This window comes from Panthera leo, chromosome B2 (genome assembly GCF_018350215.1).
Source record: "Panthera leo isolate Ple1 chromosome B2, P.leo_Ple1_pat1.1, whole genome shotgun sequence".
NCBI lineage: Eukaryota > Metazoa > Chordata > Mammalia > Carnivora > Felidae > Panthera > Panthera leo.
Window position 1 is genome coordinate 44,359,167 of NC_056683.1, and position 20,042 is coordinate 44,379,208.

At 47.3% G+C, this 20,042-nt stretch overlaps 1 protein-coding gene and 1 long non-coding RNA gene across 8 annotated transcripts in view; one reads left to right on the top strand and one right to left on the bottom strand.

Moving 5' to 3' along the window:
• Window positions 1–5,754: 5,754 nt before the first annotated feature.
• Window positions 5,755–11,547, top strand: LOC122219996. Of its 3 annotated transcripts, none has more exons than XR_006202635.1 (3): window positions 5,755–5,908; window positions 7,113–7,219; window positions 11,462–11,547. It is a non-coding gene; the product is annotated as an uncharacterized LOC122219996 (long non-coding RNA). The 3 variants fall into 3 exon arrangements; XR_006202634.1 differs by lacking the exon at window positions 11,462–11,547 and adding an exon at window positions 9,116–9,370 and having other exon boundaries at window positions 7,113–7,217; XR_006202636.1 differs by lacking the exon at window positions 11,462–11,547 and adding an exon at window positions 8,034–8,420 and having other exon boundaries at window positions 7,113–7,217.
• A 1,067-nt stretch (window positions 11,548–12,614) lies between these two features.
• Window positions 12,615–20,042, bottom strand: part of ADGRF5 (adhesion G protein-coupled receptor F5) — a 98,117-nt gene continuing 90,689 nt past the window's right edge. For all 5 annotated transcript variants that reach the window (XM_042938990.1, XM_042938988.1, XM_042938989.1 and 2 more), the window contains 5 exons: window positions 18,533–19,927; window positions 16,948–16,989; window positions 16,800–16,859; window positions 15,877–15,961; window positions 12,615–13,911 (listed from right to left, as the gene is read on the bottom strand). In XM_042938990.1, the coding sequence (XP_042794924.1) occupies window positions 13,832–13,911; window positions 15,877–15,961; window positions 16,800–16,859; window positions 16,948–16,989; window positions 18,533–19,927 (1,662 nt within the window). In that variant the 3' untranslated portion in view covers window positions 12,615–13,831. The remainder of the gene's footprint in view (window positions 13,912–15,876; window positions 15,962–16,799; window positions 16,860–16,947; window positions 16,990–18,532; window positions 19,928–20,042) is intronic.

Below are 20,042 nucleotides of genomic sequence, written 5' to 3' on the forward strand. Positions count from 1 at the left end.
CTTTTAGTTTTCAGACCAGATGAGACCGTATCCAGCCACCAGCCTAGACTTCTATCTCCAAAAACCATATTGAAAATAAACAGCTTCTTCCCTAGGGGCTTTGCAGCCTACGAACCCACACTGCCTTTCCAGCTAGGCCTGGAGGTCGTTCCCCCCACAACCTCCCAGTGTCTCACCTCAGAAGGGAGCTCCGCGGGGCACCTGGGTGGCGCAGGAGGTTAAGCGTCCTACTCTTTATTTCGGCTCAGGTCACGATCTCACCTTTGGTGGGTTTGAGCCCTACACTGGGCTCTGTGCTGACAGAGGGGAGCCTGCTTGGGATCCTGCCTCCCTCTCTCTCTCTCTCCCCTTACCCACTCACACTCTCTCTATGGCTGTCTCTCAAAAATAAATAAATAAACATTTAAAAATAACCTGCTCGTCAAAACAACGGTAAGAAGGTACCAGAGTGAGGGTCAAATATTTTGATATGTCTCTGTAGGTTCTCATAACCAGAAACATACCTACTATATAGGTGCATCTCCATTGATGATTGATGGTCATTTCTATCGGTTAAGAATTGAGTACCTCATGGACTGGACACGGCATTTAGCTTTTCTTTGAGCCTGAAGTTTTCAATCATTCCAGGAGGGTTGGAAGATATCTTATTCTTCTGAGGTGTTGGGGTGGTGATGGAAAAAATAGGCATTCGTGACAGGCGAGAGAAATGCACATTTCATCACCTCTGGGCAGGATGCGATTTAGACGGGCAGTGTGAGAAGGCAGGAAATTCTCTGTATCTGGGTGCTTGGTTCCTTGGTCTTAGGGGGAAGGAGGCAGAGTAGTTTGAACATCTGAAAATGTCTCGTGCTTCCCCTGCTTCTCTCATCCCTGGTCCTTTCCCCTTCCCCCAACTGGCTCATTTCCTTCTGTGAAGTGGCCTGGGCCGATCTGGCCATCCACCAATGTCAAGTTCTTTAGTTATATCTGGAGCATGTGGGTGGGAGAAGTGCTCAGGACCTATATGCCTTTACTTCAAATGTTACAACGAAACAAGATTCTAAATTCTGTCACACATTAACATATTTGTCATCCATCAAGCCCCACAAAGGTCATCTAACTTGTTTTGTAAATGTAGTGAAGTGTCTGCTCTGTGAAGTTGCTCTCCAACGAGCATCTTAGATTAAAGGTTCATTCTAGGTACGTGCAACCAAATAATTTGAAGGCCAGGAACAGAATCGTCCAGCTCACGATCTCTCACTGGGCACTACTGACATTTTAAACTAGATATTCTTTGCTGGGGGCTGTTCCGTGCATTGTAGGATGTCAGCCGTGTCCTAGCCTCTGCTCACTAGACATCGATGCACCACCTTCCCGGTTACAAAGACTGAAAATGTGTCTAGATGTTGCCCAATGTCCCATGGGGGCTAAAATCATCCTGGTGGAGAACCACGGATCTAACTGGATCAGCCAATGGAATATTCCCTCAAGTGAGGAAAATCAGAACCAAATATAGTTGTAATCCGAGATTCTACTCCACATTTAGTTCAGTGGGCCTGCCAGAGTTTTGTACCTATAACTGTTTGATAATTCCATTTTACTGATGCAAAGACGAGTTCATCCTTTATACTAAGGAAAACGCTCTGGTGTGGTTTGCGATAGCAATATTCAAAAGTTTTTGCCATAGAGGGGCGCCTGGGTGGCTCAGTCGGTTGAGCATCCGACTTTGGCTCAGGTCATGATCTCGCAGTTTTTGTGTTTGAGCCCCACGTCGGGCTCTGTGCTGATGGCTCAGAGCCTGGAGCCTGCTTCCGATTCTGTGTCTCCCTCTCTCTGCCCCCCTCCCCTGCTCGTGCTCTGTCTCTCTCTCTCTCTCTCAAAAATAAATAAACATTAAAAAAATTTAAAAAGAGAAAAGGTTTTACCATATGTATTTCTGCAGTACAGTCTTTTGGTTAGGGCCCTTCAAGGCTAACTACCATGGTAACGTTGCAGAGTACTTTGACAAGCGTCTCACCCCCTCCAGCTGTGGATCACAGGTGACCCGAATACTGTATCCTGTGTAATACGATATCGATGCAGCCCTGCATGCAGGCAAATTACAATCTAACACCTCTTCTTCGGGTCCTCCTTTCTGATGAATTATGTCATCCTTTTTACGGCTTGGGGGAAACCTAGGGATCCTGAGGTTCCATTCAGATACATGAGTAAAGTGGGCCGATTCTAGAGAGAATGAGTGCTTTCGTTGGGTCAAAGATCCCTTTAATAGCAGAAGGTATTGTCCCCTTTAGGCTACCAGGGAAACTTAATAAGACCGGTAGTTTGGGGAGGGGTGATGTGTGTGTGTGTGTGTGTGTGTGTGTGTATGTGTGTGTGTGTGTGTACATGCGTATTAGAGTTTGTAAGAGACACAGCTAAAAGTAAGATGGGAGAAGACAGTGAAGACAAAACCCATCTTTCTCCACCTTTCACAATTTGGCCAAGGGCTGGTTCTGCAGTCCCAGAATGGATTGAGACATGGCTTTGTGTTGGGCACAGATTCCCTTGGGCCTAGACAAATTTAGGACAGTTATAACCAAGTGTGATTCCACAGCTCAGTGGAAATCATCAGGAACATTTAAAGATTTCTGTCTGGTCAAGAGAGTAAAAGCAGAGTGGAAGCATGGGATCACCACTCTCTATTCCCTAAACTGGCTGTCAATCAGCCCTGAAGACAGCCCAGTGCTCTCACAAATGAATCGGAGAATCCAAATAATTCACTTAGCAAATCAGCAGCTGCTTCAGTCTGCATATCACAGGGGAAATCACGACGTAGCCAAGTTTATTCGGACGAATGTCTCAATTCTTCACTTGTGTTTAAACGCCACCTTGAAGTACCTGGGTGGCTCAGTCCGTTAGGCGTCAGACTTCAGCTCAGGTCATGATCGCGTGGTTCGTGAGTTCAAGCCCCGCGTCGGGCTCTGTGCTGACAGCTCAGAGCCTGGAGCCTGCTTTGGATTCTGTGTCTCCCTCTCCCTGTGCCCCCCTCTCAAAAATAAATAAACATTAAAAAACTTTAAACACCACCTCAGAAACATACTTCATTTCTGAGAAATTCTACTTTTCTTCTGTGTGTTTAAATGGCACCCAACCCTCCGAAAGTGCTCGATGGATCTCTGGCAAGAGTAAAACAGCATCGCTGGTGACAGGAACCTCATGGAAGTTCGTCTGCATGAAGCCCAAGATTGAAATGGCTGCTCCATTTGGGAAGTCAACTAGATGGCTAATGTGAGATCTGCTTTCAAGAAAGCAACACGGTGGGAATCCTTTTATGCTCCATCAGAGACCAAAGAAGGAAGTGGACCAACTCCCAAGTCTGCCAGAACAGTGGTCATTGTGTCCTGGGCTGGCTCTGGGTGAAATCATAAGGTAAGATTAAGGTTGGAGACGCCTTCCCTTCTCCAAGCTTTCCATCACTACTGCTCTCTCTCTCTCTCCCATTTTGTGTACCCGGAAGTCTCCCTGCTATTGGACTGTACATGCATCGGGTTGCATGAAGAAGCAACAGAGAGAGGTGGCCAAGTGCACATATTCCAGGTCAGACCCTCTGCATTCAGTGCCTGGCTCCACCATTCTTGAGCTGTGTGACCTTGGGCGTTATTAACTTCCCTGTACTTAGTTCATTCATCTGCAGAATAAAAAGAACGTCTACTCAACCCAGGGTTGCTGTAAGGCTTAAACGAGATTATATGCATTAAAAGCTCAGGACGGGCACCAAACATGTGCTGAGAACTCAATAAATATTGGCATAGTTAGATACTTATCAGCCAGTTGCATTGGAGGGTAAATTTTATTTCATTTGCTGTGTACTTCTCTCCCAGAGGTTTTTGCACGGTAAGCCTCGTCTCTCCTTGAGATGTGCTTTTCGGTTAGAAGGATGTCCCATAAGGGAGAAGGTGGCAGAGTTATTCTGGAAGGGGGTTGGGGTGGGGGCTGTGTAAGCAACATCCCAAAGCATATGACATTGTCCCATGTTCAGAAGTTGCCTGCCCCCTTACACAAGGCCGGGTCAGCATGTTCCTTTGTGCCAAGGATTAGCCTTCGTAGCAATTGGTACTGTTTACTTCTTCTGGGTTTTCTTGGATCACACTCTGGTTGGCCAAGCCAGCAGCCTCCTCTTGAATGAGTGTCCAGAAACTAGACCAAAACTCACCAGCTGGCCTCAGCAGTGGGCTGCGTGTCAGAGAGCCCTGGGACAGCTGTGGGTCCAGCGTGGGTGGAAAATGAAAACCCAGCTTGGCAGTAATTTCCCATGGATGGAGTAGAATAGGGAATCAGGTCTACCCTAGTTCATCCCTTTGAAGGTGTATTTGTGGGAACAGCGTGAAGGCCCTGTAAAAAACGGAAGGCATCCGTCTGTCTTCCTCAAACTACCTTCCAGACAGATTGCTGTCTGAAAGGGGAAACCAGGTGATTTCTGGGCTTGCCTTTTGGCTTTGGCTTTGCCTTTGCTTGGGTACAGAAGATTCGGTCAGTAAGGCGGCGCCCCCTCCGAGGACCACAAGGTGGCGATCCAGCCTCAGCAGAAGCCTGCGGGCCCCACGAGGAAACCCCGGAGCAGGAGGCCAGCTGTCTGTCAACTGCGGAGCCCAGCTGGAGATTCCTGTCGGTTCGCTTTGACTCGGACAGACAGCTGCGGGAGAGCGCCTCCGGGCCTGGGCCTGGGAACCGCTCACTGTTCCAGAAAAACATTCCTCCTCGGGAAAGCAAAATCGAACACCTCTTTCCACCACAACCGGGGGGTGTGGAGGCTGGTTGGCAGGATGGAGGAGGAAGACACGGGATGGCACAAAATGGAAATTGTGCCAGAAGGCGGGGCCCGCGACTCTCTTGGAGGTGCTGTTCAACGGAGGAAGTGAGCTGCCAGGACCGGACCGTCTTCCCGTGACTTGCCCCATCAGTTCCTGTTGCTTTTCGTGCTGAGAAAAAGCGTCTTTTTTTTTTTTTTTTTTTTTTTTTTTTTTTTCCTGGGCTCCTGGGTGTGTTATGTGTGGTTTGTAACAGTCGTCGGCCTGCCTCCCTGGGACTTGGCTCTGCATTAAAGAATGAAACCCTGGGGCATGATCCGTCTCGCCTCTCCCCTACCCCATCGCCCATTTGTGCAGAGGGGGCCCTGGTGACCTTGCAACTCTCTCTTTTAATATAAAATTTATTTACTTATTTTAATTTTTTTAAATGTTTATTCATTTTGAGAGAGAAAGAGAGAGAGAGAGGGAGAAAGAGGGGCAGAAAGAGAGGGAGACACAGAATCCGAAGCAGGCTCCAGGCTCTGAGCTCAGCACAGAGCCTGAAGTCAGGCTCCAGCCCACCAATTGTAAGATCGTGACCCGAGCTGGGGTCGGATGCTTTAACCCACTGAGCCACCCAGGTGCCCCATAAAGTTTATTTATTTATTTTTGAGAGACAGAAAGAGAGCGAACGGCAAAGGAGCAGGGAGAAAGAGAGAGAGAGAACCCCAAGCAGGCTCCACACTGGCAGCGCTCCACGTGCAGGGCTCAAATTCACAAACCCGGACATCATGACCTGAGCGGAAATCAACGGTCGGTCGGACCCTTAACCCCCACAACCGACTGAGGCAGCCAGGCGCCCCGCCCTTGCAAGTCTTCATCCCAGAGTTTAAAGGTCAGAGGTTAAGAACGGGTAGCTAGAAAATCACTTAGAAAGCAGCAAAGATGACGGTAGCTACGTTGTGGGGGACCACGCCCCCCCCCCCCCCCCCCTCCCGGCACACACACACGGGAAATTGGTGTCTGGAGATAAATGACAGGGGCCTGCCGCGGGGTAGGCTTCAGGGATTGTGCCTTCTCGTTCTGTGTGCTCCACAGTCACTGAGCATAGAAAACTTGTGAAGATGGTTTCCTCTCTAGAAGGTGCTAGAAGATAAACTTAGGTATCTGTCTGTACTGGACATAAGGAGAGATGGGGTGGGGCTGCTGGGGAGGCGGTGGGTGAGTGGATAGAACCCTAACCCTTGAGGTTGGTAAATGGGAAGCAATCAGGTGCTTTCTCGCTGCCCCACTCCTTCAGAATCGCTGAGGGGGACCAGAGAGAAGGGGCGGATGCATCACAGGCATGGCCCAGGGGGCCAGTTCCACTCTCTCAAAGTCCACTGCTGGGCATCTGCAGCCCCGAGGGGTCATTCGATAGGAGCCTCCCCCCGGGGGTCAGGCTGTATTTGGATTTTGCTGCTGCTGCTGGCTGGCCTGGAGGAAAGAGGCACCTGGAGGTCTGCTGCATGGACCCATTTGATGCTGGAAAGCGTTACTCAAAGCAGGCCTTCCCTGGGAACCCACTAATCACACTTAAAAAGCTTTCCTGCTTCCCCAAACTTTCATCCTCCTGGACCATCCGGTCTTCAGGCCCCGGCTCAAGGGCCCAGAAGGAGTTGCAGGGGGAGGTTGATCCACAGGGGAGCCCGGTCCTCAGAGTTCTGAAGGCCCCTGGGGTGGTGGGACAGGCCTGGGCCTCTGGCGATCTTCCCTGTACCGTGGGACAGTGGATGGCCCATACCCGCCTTCTGCGCTGTGTGTGCTAGGGACTGAGTCCTGACCTGTGACCCAGATTCTGAGGCAAGGAAGAGGGCCGGACTCTTCCGGGAAGTGTGGACGGTCTATGTGGAGGTATGTCCACATATGTGCTTTGGTCCCTCGTAGGAAAAGTCATCTTGTTACGTACAGGATTAGCTTGCAGGGGATCTTTGGAGCCAGTAATTTGTTCAGGACTCATTTCCTCATAGGTACCTCACGAACTGTGACCTAACCTTCCTGATCCAGGGTCCTCCTGATAACCCCCTAGATGCCCAGGGCTTAGAATGCCCCTGGAACCCCATTAGAATCACCAGAACTTAATGCCCTTCCTTACAGCTGTCTGTGGGCAGCCTCTATCTGCCTTTCAAAGAGATATTGGGAGTAATCTTTTGTTTGAATGCTTGACAGGCTTACAAAATCTGTTTTTATGTAAACGGTGCTTTGTAAGCCTGACCACAGCCTTGGGAGGTAATTAGAATGATCTCCAGGTTTTAGGTGAGCGAACCAAAGACCAGAGAGGTTTAGGGGAGGCTCAGGTGAGCGAGGAATCGTGTGTTTCTGTTCTAGGAGCCGTGTTCTTTCTGCTACACCATACTGACGAGACGGCAAGCTCCTTCCCCAAGAAAGAAGGCTGATGGAGGTTCCAGACATTTCCTCCTTCCTAAGGAAGAGGTGTAACTGTGATTTTTTTTTTTTTTTTTTTAGTTTATTTATTTATTTGGAGAGACAGGAGTGGGGAAGGGCAGAGAGAGAGGGAGAGAGAGAGAGAGAGAGAGAGAGAATCCCAAGCAGCCTCCAAGCTGTCAGTGTGGAGCCTGATCCAGGGTTTGAGCTCATGAACCATGAGATCATGACCGGAGCAGAAATCAGGAGTCGGGCACTTAACCGCCTGAGCCGCCCAGGCACCCCAGAGCTGTGATTTTCGGAGGCAAATGCCCCATGCTTGTCACAAGTCTCGGAGGGGAGTTTTGAATGGTGTGGCTTTCAGGCCAACTTGGAGGGGCGGGGGTGATAGGGAAGAGAGGTGTTTGGGGCCTTATGGAGCTCTGCCCCCTCCCCCCTGCCCCAATGTGTGCAGGGTCTCTGCACAGACCAGCACGGGTGGTGTGGTGCAGGTTTTCTTTAAATTCATGCTGCTGGCTTCCTGTCGGCATACACAAGGCAGAATAGCAGAAAGCCTTTGTCTCTGGTTTATGCTCTAAAGCTGCGTTGTCCAATGAAGTAGCCTCTAGAGACGGGTGGCTGTTGAACACTTGAAATATGGCTGAGCCATTTGGTTAGTGTGAGATCACACTGGCATTTCAACACTTAGTACAAAAAAGAGAGAAAGGAATGTAAAATGTCTCATTAACACATTTGCATCAATGACATCTGGAAACGACAGCGTTTGGGATATACTCAGTAACATAAAAGCATTATCGCAATTAATTTTACCTAGTCCCCTTTTTGTAACTGGGCCGCTAAAAGTTCAAAATTCTCACGTTCTAGTTCCTCTAGACAACGCAGCGTACAAGGTGTTACCAAATAGTTCAAAGGAAGCTGCGTTCATGTTCACATAAAGTGTTCATAGAAAGCCTGCTTTTCTTCCTGTTTATATGAAGAAAGTATAAACGTCGTAAAGCTGGGGCGGGGGGAAATCTTCAAAACACAAAAATAAACAATCTTCCTTCTGAAAGATGTATGCGTTTTCTTACAAAGGAAAAAACTCGGTGCAAAAGAGCAGGAAACTCCAGACAAGTTGCTGTGACCCGTAAGAGCCTATGAGAGATCTGGGGGTTTATGGAGGACGAGATGTTCCCAGTCCTGGATGTGAACGACAGGCTCCCAGTGTCATCACTGCACGGGGAGCCTTGAAGGACGACAAAGTGCCCAGCACAGGAGGAGCACTTTGGCTTTATTTTAATTTTTAAAAATTTTTTTATGTTGATTTTTGAGAGAGAGAGAATGAGTAGGGGAGGGGCAGAGAGAGAGGGAGACACAGAATCTGAAGCAGGCTCCAGGCTCTGAACTGTCAGCACAGAACCCGACGTGGGGCTCGAACCCATGAACTGTGAGACCGTGACCTGAGCCGAAGTCAGATGCCCAATTGACTGAGCCACCCAGGTGCCCCGACATTGAAATACTTGAGTCACAAGAGCTTTATTACTGACACTGCCAGAGAGACCCTGTAAAGTGTGATTACTGATATGGATAAAGAAACATTTTCAGGTCACATATCCACAGCTAATGCCTCAGAGAGAATCTACAGAGTAGTGTTGGGTCCTTAATGTTGTTTGCTTGTTTAAACAATCTGATGAAATATCTCGTGTGATACTCCCCCATTAACTGATCAGGACCTGTAAATATGATATCACTCCCACGACTAGATTCCATTATGTGGCAAAGGTGAAGGGATTTTGCAGAGGTAATCAAGGCCCCTAGTCACCTGACTTTGAATTAATCACGAGGGTGATTATCGCGGGTGGGCCTGACCTAATCAGGTGAGTCCTTTAAAAGAGGGTCTAGGATCAGAAACTGAAGGAGCCAGGGAGATTCGAAGCAGTACAGAAGTCCTCCTGCTGACTTTACAGAAGCAAATGACCATGTTGTGGAGAAGGCCATACGGCAGGGAATGGCAGGACACCTCTAGATGCCGAAGGCCTCAATCCTATAACTGTAAAGAACGAATTCCACCGAACAACCGATGAACTTGGAGGAGAAGCCCAACGTTCAGATGAATCCACAGCCCCGGCTGACAGCTTGAGGTCAGCCTGGGAAGACCCTGAACAGAGGACCTAGTTAAGCCGTGCCCAGACTCCTGACCCACAGAAACCATGCGATAACAAGGCGAGTGCTGTTTTAAGCCTCTAAGTTTACGGTAACATGTTACACCCCAATAGAATATTAATACAGGGCATATGGGCCCATGTTGCAGAAATACCTGTTGCTAACAGAACTCATGGGACGCTGTTTTCAGCTGTCGGTGAAAATTCCAACCAAACCACACACAACTGTTAGAATAGATATTTGTTTAGTTGGGTGCTGAGAGCTTTACTTCAAGGTCCCGTGTTTAAGCCCTCCGTAAGCCTCCAGGATTCACACGCTGCATCGGGGTATGGCTGGTGTGATGGGAGACGTCAGTGCTGTCAGCCAATGGAGCTCTGCTGGGAGCTTCTGGGAGCCCCCCACCCCAAGCCTGGAGAATGGAGTTAAATTCTGGTTGGATTTCCGGTGGGGGAGCCTGAGACCGCAGCACTGACCTACTGCGAAAGAGCAGACAATCTGTATAAAGAGAGTTCCAGGAGACCTCGCTGGGTATTTTCCTGTTACAAGCATGGAAAGCCCACATAGAGTTTGCCGACACACTATTGTGACCCGATTTAATATCCCCAGTCATAATATTAGAAACCTATAGAATCTCGTTTCAGAGCTAACGGTTTTCAAATGAGACACGATTTCCATGGCCTTTTAAACATTAACACAAGGAAGATAAATCTCCACCATAAGCCCCTCCTTTATTTTGGACACTCAGGGACACTCAGGTGACCCTGGCCTGTGTCACCGATGCTCTTTGGGATGCAGAGTGCCCTTTGACATCAACTTCCCACGCCACAAATAAAATGCATTTCGCCTACACGGGATTTCTGTGACTAGACTTGCTTCCTTTTGGTCTCCTCAAAATCGGTTGTGACTTTCCTTTCCTCTCACCACCTCAGAATAACTCCCTCCCCTGCTTCTGCTCTTACTGGTCACTGTCGGCTTCCTCCTCTCCACGTCACTTTTTTTTTTTTTTTTTAGCCTTCCAACCCTGATCTCTCTGCCGTTCTCTACACAAACCATAAAACGCTATCACTTGCCAGTGTTTCTTTTTTTAAAATTCATTCATTCTTTCATTATTTATTTAGAAAGGGAAAGCAGGCATGCACAGGGGAGAGGGAGGGAGAGCATCCCAAGCAGACTCCGCACTGTCAGCACAGAGCCCGACATGGGGCTCGATCTCACAAACTGTGAGATCACGACCTGAGCCCAAAATCAAGAGTCAGGCACTTAACCGACCGGGCCACCCAGGTGTCCCACTTCCCAGCGTTTCTCAGTTTCTTAGCAACTTCTATCCTGAAAACCCCATGGATGTTTATTTACCTCTTTGTCCATATATAAGAGATGGGCGGGGCGGGGAGGGGGAGAGGAGAGTAGCCACATGGGTCATTCAAGACATGATGTGTTACCAATATTCCCAGAGAATATTTCCATAGTTTATTTTAATTTCTCATTTGCCTTTTTTTTTTCAAATTTATTTATTCATTTTGAGAGGGAGGAAGAGAGAGAGAGGCAAAGAGAGAAGGGGAGAGAGAATCCCAAGCAGGCTTTGCACTGTCAGCAGGGCTCGATCTCACACATCGTGAGATCATGACCTGCGTTAGACGCTTAACCAACTGAGCCACCCAGGTGCCCGAATTATTCACAAATAATTGCTATTTGTGACTGCTCTGACCTCAGAACCTCTGAAGTATTAGCACAGATCCCTTTGCAAGAAACTGACTTACCAGAAGGCCCTTAATGCAAGCAAGTCCTGGCCCATGGAACTTTACCCACTGAGGGAGGTCAGGAACATGGCAAACACTAGACACTATGGGAGCTGAGTGGACCACACATCCCACTTTGCCCCATCAGAGCCAACATTCCTTCTCCCTCGTCCTCAGAAATCTGCTGCCAAACCCTTGCAATCCTTGCTGACTGAAAACTAGTGAACGCAGGGCCTGGCGGGGCTCCCGCTTCCATAGGCCTTCCAGATTCGTGGGCTGCTCTCTCTTACAATTTTGAATTCTATTGTTTATTTTAGGATAATCTTGGCAAACCGCAGCGGTTGAACTATGTATCTTGCAGTTGGGCAGAAAACCAGCAAGTATCGCTCTAATTTTTTTTTTTATTTTTCGTAGGCTTTCTGGAATTTGGATCTGGTATTGTGGCTTGAAAGGTGGAAAGTGCACGCACACACACATGTGTGTGTTGGGCGTAAGGGAACGTGCTCCAGTGAATGCATGTGGGCAAAGGGCCAAAGCCACATCCTATGGAACTCTGCAAAGGTTCCTGCCATTTTGGAGGATCTCCCCCATGAACACAATGATTCCCAAGGTTATCCCTGCTGACATGGGGGGAAGTTCTATGTTTCTTGTCCCGTTGTGTTTTTGAACGCCCCCTGAGTGCTATGCTTTCCTTGGCTGATCATGTCACGATGGCCATGCTCACATGTTGTACTATATAACCAAACCTCGATCATCCCTGCCATTACTACAGGAACCAGCCCCGGCAAAGCCATTATGATCTCTAATTCTCCTTCCATCCATCCTGGAGCCTAGCCTCCGGCTCTGTCTCCTCAGGACTGAGCTCTGCCCAGAGGTGACCATTCCTGGAGAATTGTATAGCTGAATCATTTCCTTTGTGACCATTTCCAGGCAAGCATGGGAGTAGAGGTCTACACCATTTGGGAACACATAGAAATGAAGAGCTCATTTACTTGAAACGTGATTGGGACTTCTATCTGTCCCACCTCCTTCTCCCCATGAAGAACAGAGAGGCAGAAGTAAGAGTTTTAAACTACAAATAAAAAGAAGGGATGTCAAAGAGTTAAAATATTAAAAAGAAACCCTTGCAACCCTTGAGTTCCTTTCGGAACTCAGTAAATAAACGGTTTCTGTGTCACAGCCTCTTGGTTCCTACCTTCCTGATGGTGAGGCCTGTTTTGGTTCTCAGCCCTTAGGAAGACCACGCAGCCCACATTTCCCGAGGAGCCTCACGTGTTTATTGTGTTTTGCTCTCTCTCTGCGATCAGACTTCACTTTGGAACGTATGGTTGCTGTGGCTATAGCCGACTTTAATATGGATGCGATTTGAATAACAGTTGTATTTTTATGAAATGCACACAGCACGAGAAACACACACACCTGCACCTAATTCATAAACAATCACCTCCTTGGGTGCAAACCTCCACCATCTGCTCATTGAGGTAAAGGGTCATTAGGAGCGTAGACTGAGCCAGCTGTAAAATTTCTTTCCAGAAGATTGCCAAGTGGTTGGAATAAACACAAGTTAGACAATGCAAAACTCTTAACGTATATTGGTCTCGGAACTCAAGCACTGAAAGAGCTAATGCATAGGGAGCTATACAACACACCAAGGGCCACGAAATCCACGGTAGCAACAACAGGAACAATAAACCGTGCCATACGATTATTAAAATCTATTCTATTGTGCCCAGAGAAGTACCTGGTTAAAGCTGTTAAATACAGTATATGACAGGTGGGATCTGTTTTCAGTGCAATATATCACACTTATATCACATTATATCACATTTGGCAAGTGATGGATATAAAAAAATATACTTTTGGCCTTCAAAAAAGTGGAATAAACCAACATGTAAGGCTTTTCCCGATAAACTTTAGAAGATGCAATTAGCCGTTGGGTCTGCTGGGATCTAATAAAGAGCCTCAATCACGCTTCCTCTGCCTACTCGGTCCACTGAGCTCAAACCTTAGCACGAACTAATAGCATCTGTGTGTGTGTTTAGCATCAGGAGAATTACATCTCCTTCCATGAATTTCTTATAAATATTATTATCCACTTGAAAGCATCTTCATGTTACAATTTCCTCCCTGTCTTTTCCCACTGTCCTTTTTTTTTTTCCTCTCTCTTTCTCTGTCCCTCTCTCGTAGCTAAGAAAATACCAGGAAGATACCAGACTTTCCCCCTGGCTTATTTCAGTTTCCGTTTTGAGCCATTTTTGTATTCTCCATGTGGCAGTGTCTGAATAATTACATTAACATGTAATTAACAAGTAATGCAGTTTTTAATGTTTTTCTCTATCTTTTTCTTTTTTCCTGTTTCCTTCCTTCCTTCCTTCCTTCCTTCCTTCCTTTCTTCTTAGAATTCACTGAAGTAGTTCCTAGGTATTAGCCTTGTACCTAGGAAAGCTTATTTTTGTGTCCAAGGTGTGAAAAGGAACAATGCCTCTTTGAAATTCTATTTTACAATACAGACAGGGAAATTGGGCCTTGGGGGACTTGAGTTTCACTTAAATACTATACACATTTAGTATCACACAAGAGGTGGGGGTGGGGCAGCAAATAAACTTAACAATGACTTTGAGTCCGTCCTTATGAAAGAAAGCTTCTTCCCCTAATGAAACAGTCTCTTCAGCATCCGCTCCAGGAAGCCTGTGGAGAAAACAGTTTACCCGTGGCTTTGGAAGGACTTTTTTCAGAGCGCATCCACTGTCCTTTAAGAAGTCGTATGGGTGGATTTTCCTGTTGTTAGTTGAGCAACGAGTAAGCACTGGATGTATTTTCCAGGGATGAGCTGGTTGTTTCTGGGGTGGAGACATTGTACGTGCCTGAAAAACAGAGCAGCAGCTCGGCCTTAAGGACAAGACTTCCTGATCACTGCGGTGTGAGCCCCTCCTAATGGCCCAAGGGGAGTTCTAGCCCGAGAGCCAGGGAAGCTCAGCCATGCCTGGAAACACACCCATGCCTGCCCTCCTCCCAGGACCCAGAAGTGCCAGAGAACAAAGCTGTTGTTCTCAAGCATGCGCGGCAGCCCACGAGACAAGCGCTAACTGCTTCACATCAAACCAGCAGCCAGATTTCTACAAAGGCCAGGGAGATACGAACTCTGGGCAGCCCTCCACATGCCACCACATGCACGGGCCTGGGGACATCTGTGTGAGGGAACCTCCCTGGCCCCCTGGGGTTGGAGTGACTTGGGAAGGTCTTGGGAGTGACTTGGGAGGGACCCAGAGGCTGAGCTGAAAGGTGAGGGTGGCGGTTGGGGGTGGGTGGGGGGGAAGGGGAACAAGAAAAGAAAGGAGAAAATTACAAGGGAAGAAAAGACAGGACTGGGAAAGAAGCAGAAGTCAGGGGATGCTAATGACAGTGCAGCTGAGGGGGCAGCCACGGAGCAACCACAGGGGCTGGTGTCAGCGGGAGGCGGGGACTGAGCACAGGGCGAGTGAGGGTGGTATTGGGCAAGGAGGGGACACGGTGCCCACCCTACCATCAGACTGGTGAGCTGCCACTGCTAACAAGGTTTCCATCACTGCCTGGGGGGCCCTGCGGGGCTGCTGACAACATAAACCAAAGTTACAGTGATTACGGGACCCTCAGGTAGGCCAGTAGGGCGCTGCGTTAATGACCTTCGAGGGGTCATTGAATGGCAGTGACTGGAAATCTCAGGCCCTGGGACCTCAGGAGCAGAGCCCCAACTCCACCTTTGACCTGACTGATTCAAAATCAAAGAGCACATTTTATCGGCTTTGCATATTGTGTCATTCTGATTCGGTAGAATCATTTCGCAGAGTTTTAACCCGAGCGCGAATGGTCAACACGTTCCAGCGACAGTGCTGGCCATGTGCAGTGGTTGTACTACACCCTGAAGATTTGATAATTTCACACCAGGTGCCATCGGTGACTTGCAAAATCGCAAGTGAAGGTCCTCCGGTTTCATGAGTAACGCATCAGGTCGAAGCAAAAAAACACCAAGTCCTCCGGAGTTTTAACAAATGGTAGGCATTCTCAATTGATTATATAGGAAGAGCCTTAGTCTGGAATAATGACGCTTTTCTAGATTCGGCATTTGTGAGATCTGTTCAGTTTCAAGAAGCTGGAAGGAGTTTTGGTGCTTATTTTCCTGGGGGTAGGGGCATAGCGGGCAGAGGTTTCAACTTGCCAGACTAGCTGAGACCCATTGCTTAAAGTCATTCACATTATTGATTTTATACCTCCAAGGTAGCAATTTAACTGTGCATGTTTCTAATAGAATAGCTAACTTGGGTGATTCCTCCTCTATGCATGCACGGTTTTATACATGCCCACATGTAAAACAAGCACACTCCCCCCACCCCCAAAAAAAAAGAAAAAAAAGGGAAAAGAAATCCACAGCATGTGATCCTGTAGTAGTTTTCTAAATATATTTTTTTGCCGTACCTTAACCCATAAACATGACCTGCCTATTCTTATTTAACGCGAATAGCAATGAACTCCGCATTTGACAAGGCTAGCAATTTACAGTTCCCACTTTTGTGGTGGATACAGTTTTGACAGCTCTCTAGATTCTCCAAATCTTATCCTTTTTAAGTTATTATCAGTTGCCTGCTGAAGGCAGTTGCTGTCTCTACAACCTGCTGGTGGTTTGGGAAATAGAAGCGAGTTCCTGTATTTAACCTCCGGCCCAAATGAGGCTGTTCATGGTAAACGCCATGAAGTGGGAAAGTAGGGGTGTGAGAGTCCGCATCAGGGCAAATTTGCTCAAGTCAACCCAAACTAAGTACCCCAGGGAGTGAGAGCTAGAAGTCACTACGTACCTGTCTTACCAAACAAATTGTTAAATCTTCTTGATATCGGAGAACTCATAGAAAATACTGGTGTAGATGAACCGAGGGATGTTGACTGAAAAAGAAAAAAAGACAATTAGCAAGCAAATGTTAAACCAAAGCCCTGTTTTGATTCCTCTTTTTTTAAATTTTTTTTTTTAACGTTTATTTATTCCTGAGAGAGAAAGAGGTATAGCATGAGTTGGGGAGAGTGAGGGAGGCACAGACTCCGAAGCAGGCTCCAGGCTCCGCGCTGTCAGCACGGAGCCGGACGCGGGGCTCGAACTCACAAACTGTGAGATCATGACCTGAGCCAAAGCCTGACGCTCAACTGACTGGGCCACCCAGGCGCTCCACCAAAGCCCTCTTTTGATTCTCTCTGATGGTTTGTTTGCTGCCCTCTAGTGGTCACTGCCTGCATCTCTCATTCCGCTTGAAAGTGAGCCTGAAAGAGCATGAATTTCAAGTTCAAGCAAATCAAGTAGGAGGGCCACCTTGAAACATCGGACTCTCACCAGAATTAGGAAAATAACTTTCAAATATGTGTTTTACTGTTCTATAGGGTTTAGTGTCTTCTGACGTGTGAAAACAGTCAACCCTGAGCGCAATCGTTATTTTCCAAAACGAACTACCAACAATCTCTGCGTTATTCCTCACATTCTGTTCTCTATTGTCTTCAATGTCCCCAGAAAACTTCTTGTTTCGCACTGAACTTGGATTTTTGACCTCCAGCTGGTATTGTCTGTGCTACCTGATCCCTACTTAAAGATGTGGGACAGCATCTTAGTGAAAGCTCCGTGGCTGACTTTAATAGGCAGAATCAGGTGAGACGCACAAGCAGTGGAATGATCTACGGTGAATCAGGCTGTGGAGAGGGAAGGGTTTGCCAAAGTCCCTGCAAAGGAAGGACTTGCCTTTGAGTGCTGTGAAGACCATCTTGACAGTGAACACTTCTTCAGCAAGGCTTCCTGCACCTGCAATTGTTTAAAGGAAGCCCTGGTAAGTTCAACATGCCACAAACACTGGACTTTTCTGGGAGCACGAAACTGTGATTGTTCTTACCTTCTGATCCCAGAGGCACCCAAAGAGTAAAATGAATAGCCCCTGAAAAAAGAATTGGCAGGAAGTACATTTTAATCTTATGATTTTATGGTTTAAAATTATGATTATAATTCAATACGATTTTAATCGTGTTCTATTGTCCGGCAACATAGGAAGTATTGTTACCCTGGCAATGAATTCGTACTACGTCTTCCCACTTCTGTGTTTATGGAATGGGTCTGGTAGATAATAATGTTCAAAGGGATTCAGTAGGTCCACACCAAGAGACCTTAAATGTTATAATGTTATAAGGATATCATTCTATTTCCTTATCCCCGCCCCTTTGTGAACTGGAGGTCCTATTGGCTATGCTGTTAAGTACATCTCTTACGTCTCCGTAGGGTTCACATAATTGTGATGAGGACCTGGAGCATGGGGTGACATTATCAATCCCTTGTAGTCAAGCCATACTATAAACTTCATTAGATATGAGCCATATAGTTTGAGGCCACGGGCCTAGCAGAAGTTAGGATCTGGCATGAGCATCGGGGCAATGTCTCAACTTCACCTCCAGACCCACTGCCCCCTCACCAGCTCATGAGGACCTATGCTTACCACCCATCTACTGGTTGAATCAGAATTAAGCATTGCCTTCCTTGTGCTCCAAACACTTGTTGTCTGTACCTCTGCTAAAGTTCTTCTAACAATTGGACTTATATTATAGTTATTTATGTGCTATGTGCTATGGGAAAGCAAAGAGTGTGTCTTTTTTTTTTTAAGTTTATTTATTTATTTTGGGAGAGACAGAGACAGCACGAGTGGGGGGAGGGGCAGAGAGAGAGGGAGACAGGGAATCCCAAGCGGGCTCTGCACTGACAGTGCAGAGCCCAATGTGGGGCTCGAACTTACGAAACTGTGAGATCGTGACCTGAGCTGAAACCAAGAGTTGGACGTCTAACCGACTGAGCCACCCAGGCACCCCAAGAGTGTGTCTTTTTCATTTTAGTATAATACAGCAGAATGTTTACCTTACATAGGACATTCATTCTTCCTTCTTCAGCAAATGTTTCTAGGGAACTTACTATGTGGTACATAGCACTCATTTTATTTAGCAGATGGTTATCGAGCACCTACTCTGGGTCAAGTTCTTTTTTAGGTACTACTAGGGATACAGCAATAAGTGAGATAGATGTTATCCCTGACCCCACAAAGATAGAGTTCATTTAATGCTTGTAGAAATTTAACTGGCGAGATTACTTGGTTTTATAGTGGTATTTTCAATTAGGAGATCATAGGTGGCATCCTGATAATGTTGGATAAATAGCAAGATCCTGTGTAGGGAAGGGACTTTCCTCTTACGTGTTTTATCAGGGCTTTTCAAAGAGAGTCATGCATGCAACTAAATTATAATACCAGTGATAAGAGGTATGAGGTTCCATGGGAGCTGAGGAATGTGTCCATTCTATATCACCGAGTGCTTGTAATTACTTCTCTTTAGGGCTCTGAACTAAAATCCTTCCCCATTCCTACCCCTGTTTGTGTTGCTATCATTAATTTGTCCCACCAGGACAGATACTTCCTGAGAGCCCTGTAGAGTGGAACTTACCTGAAAGGCATTGAGGAGAGTGAATATGATATGGAACACAGCATTGCTTCCTTGGAACACAGTGGCAAGACCAAATCCCCAGGTGAGCCCCAAGAGTGGCGTGAGGACCCCAATGCTCTTGCTGATCTGAAATAGACTACTCTTCTCCTGCTTGCTTGGCTTGTCCCCTATGGAAGGTCTCAGGATCTTGGAGATGACCACAATCGTGATGGTCATGTTCACCACCACGATGATCAGTGCTGGGATGACGAAGGCCAGCAGGGCCTTAGTATCCTCCCAGTTGAGCCAGCAGGCATTCTTCCTCGTGTAGACTTCTTGGGGCTGGGTGGCCCCCACTGTGATGACCGAGATGACCAGAGGGCAGCCATAGCCAAGAGAAAAGGCAATAGTCTTCTGAATGGACTTGCTTGTGTCATGCAGGATGAAAACCAGGCGGTAAAAGAGCATGAGGCCCAGAGTCAGCATCCAGAAAAAGACACTGAGGTAGAAAAAGTGGATAAAGAAGGTGGCGGCCACACAGGCTGTCTCGTTGAGTGGGTGATAATGGTTATGAATGGCAGCGGCTACAATGAACCAGCTGTCAGCCACCAGAAGGGAGGCGGCGATGTTCACTATGCAGATGTGGCGCATATAGGAAGTCCGGTTCTTGGTCACTGATTTCCACACCACGGCTTCCACGACTAGACAGGCTGCCAAACTCAAGATGGAAAAGCACAAACCAATGTAGGAAATGATGTCCAGTAGTATTTCCAGGAGAGAACCAGGGTACGGAGAGTCAGGGGACATGAGGATGGAGAATGACGTTAGGTGGTCACAGACGCAGGAGACGCTGTCCTCATCGACTTTGTTCACGTAACACCCACTGCTGTCCCACCCCCCTGTGTGGTTGGCAAGGTCGAAATTCCAGAAGACACATCGCGGTACCGCACCTGAAGGGTTGATGTTCTTAAAAGTCATTGAGATACTGAATGGCAAAGTTATATTGTGGCTGACGGTGGTTGTCATCACTAAGCTGTTCACAAAATTCTTTCCTGGAACATCTTGGGCGAGGATGGTTTTGAGAGTTGGAAAAGCCACAGTGACAATAGATGAATCTCGCTGCAGGTTTCCCAGCTGGCAGTTTTCAATGGCCACATTACCCCACAGGTCTGAGTCTGAGAAAACAAAGCTCTGTTTGTAGGCTTTTGGATGGCCAGGTTTTATCACCACGCTCCTCATCTGCACATTAGTTTGGTTGATGGACAAAACAGTGCTATCTTCTGGCCGTAATGCTCGGGAAAATCTTTCCACTGAATCCAGTAGCTGTGAGCTCTGGTTGGTCTGTTGCTGTTGTACCACCTTCCACGTACTCAAGATGGGCTTGCTGAGAATTGTGTTAACCGTAGACAGAACGTGCTGTAATTGACATGGCATGGGGTCAGACCAATCAAATTCTTTCAATCATAAAAGGGAGGAAAAAGAACATCTCCCTGGAAACTGGTTGCATGGGTACAGGTAAGAGGAAAAGAGA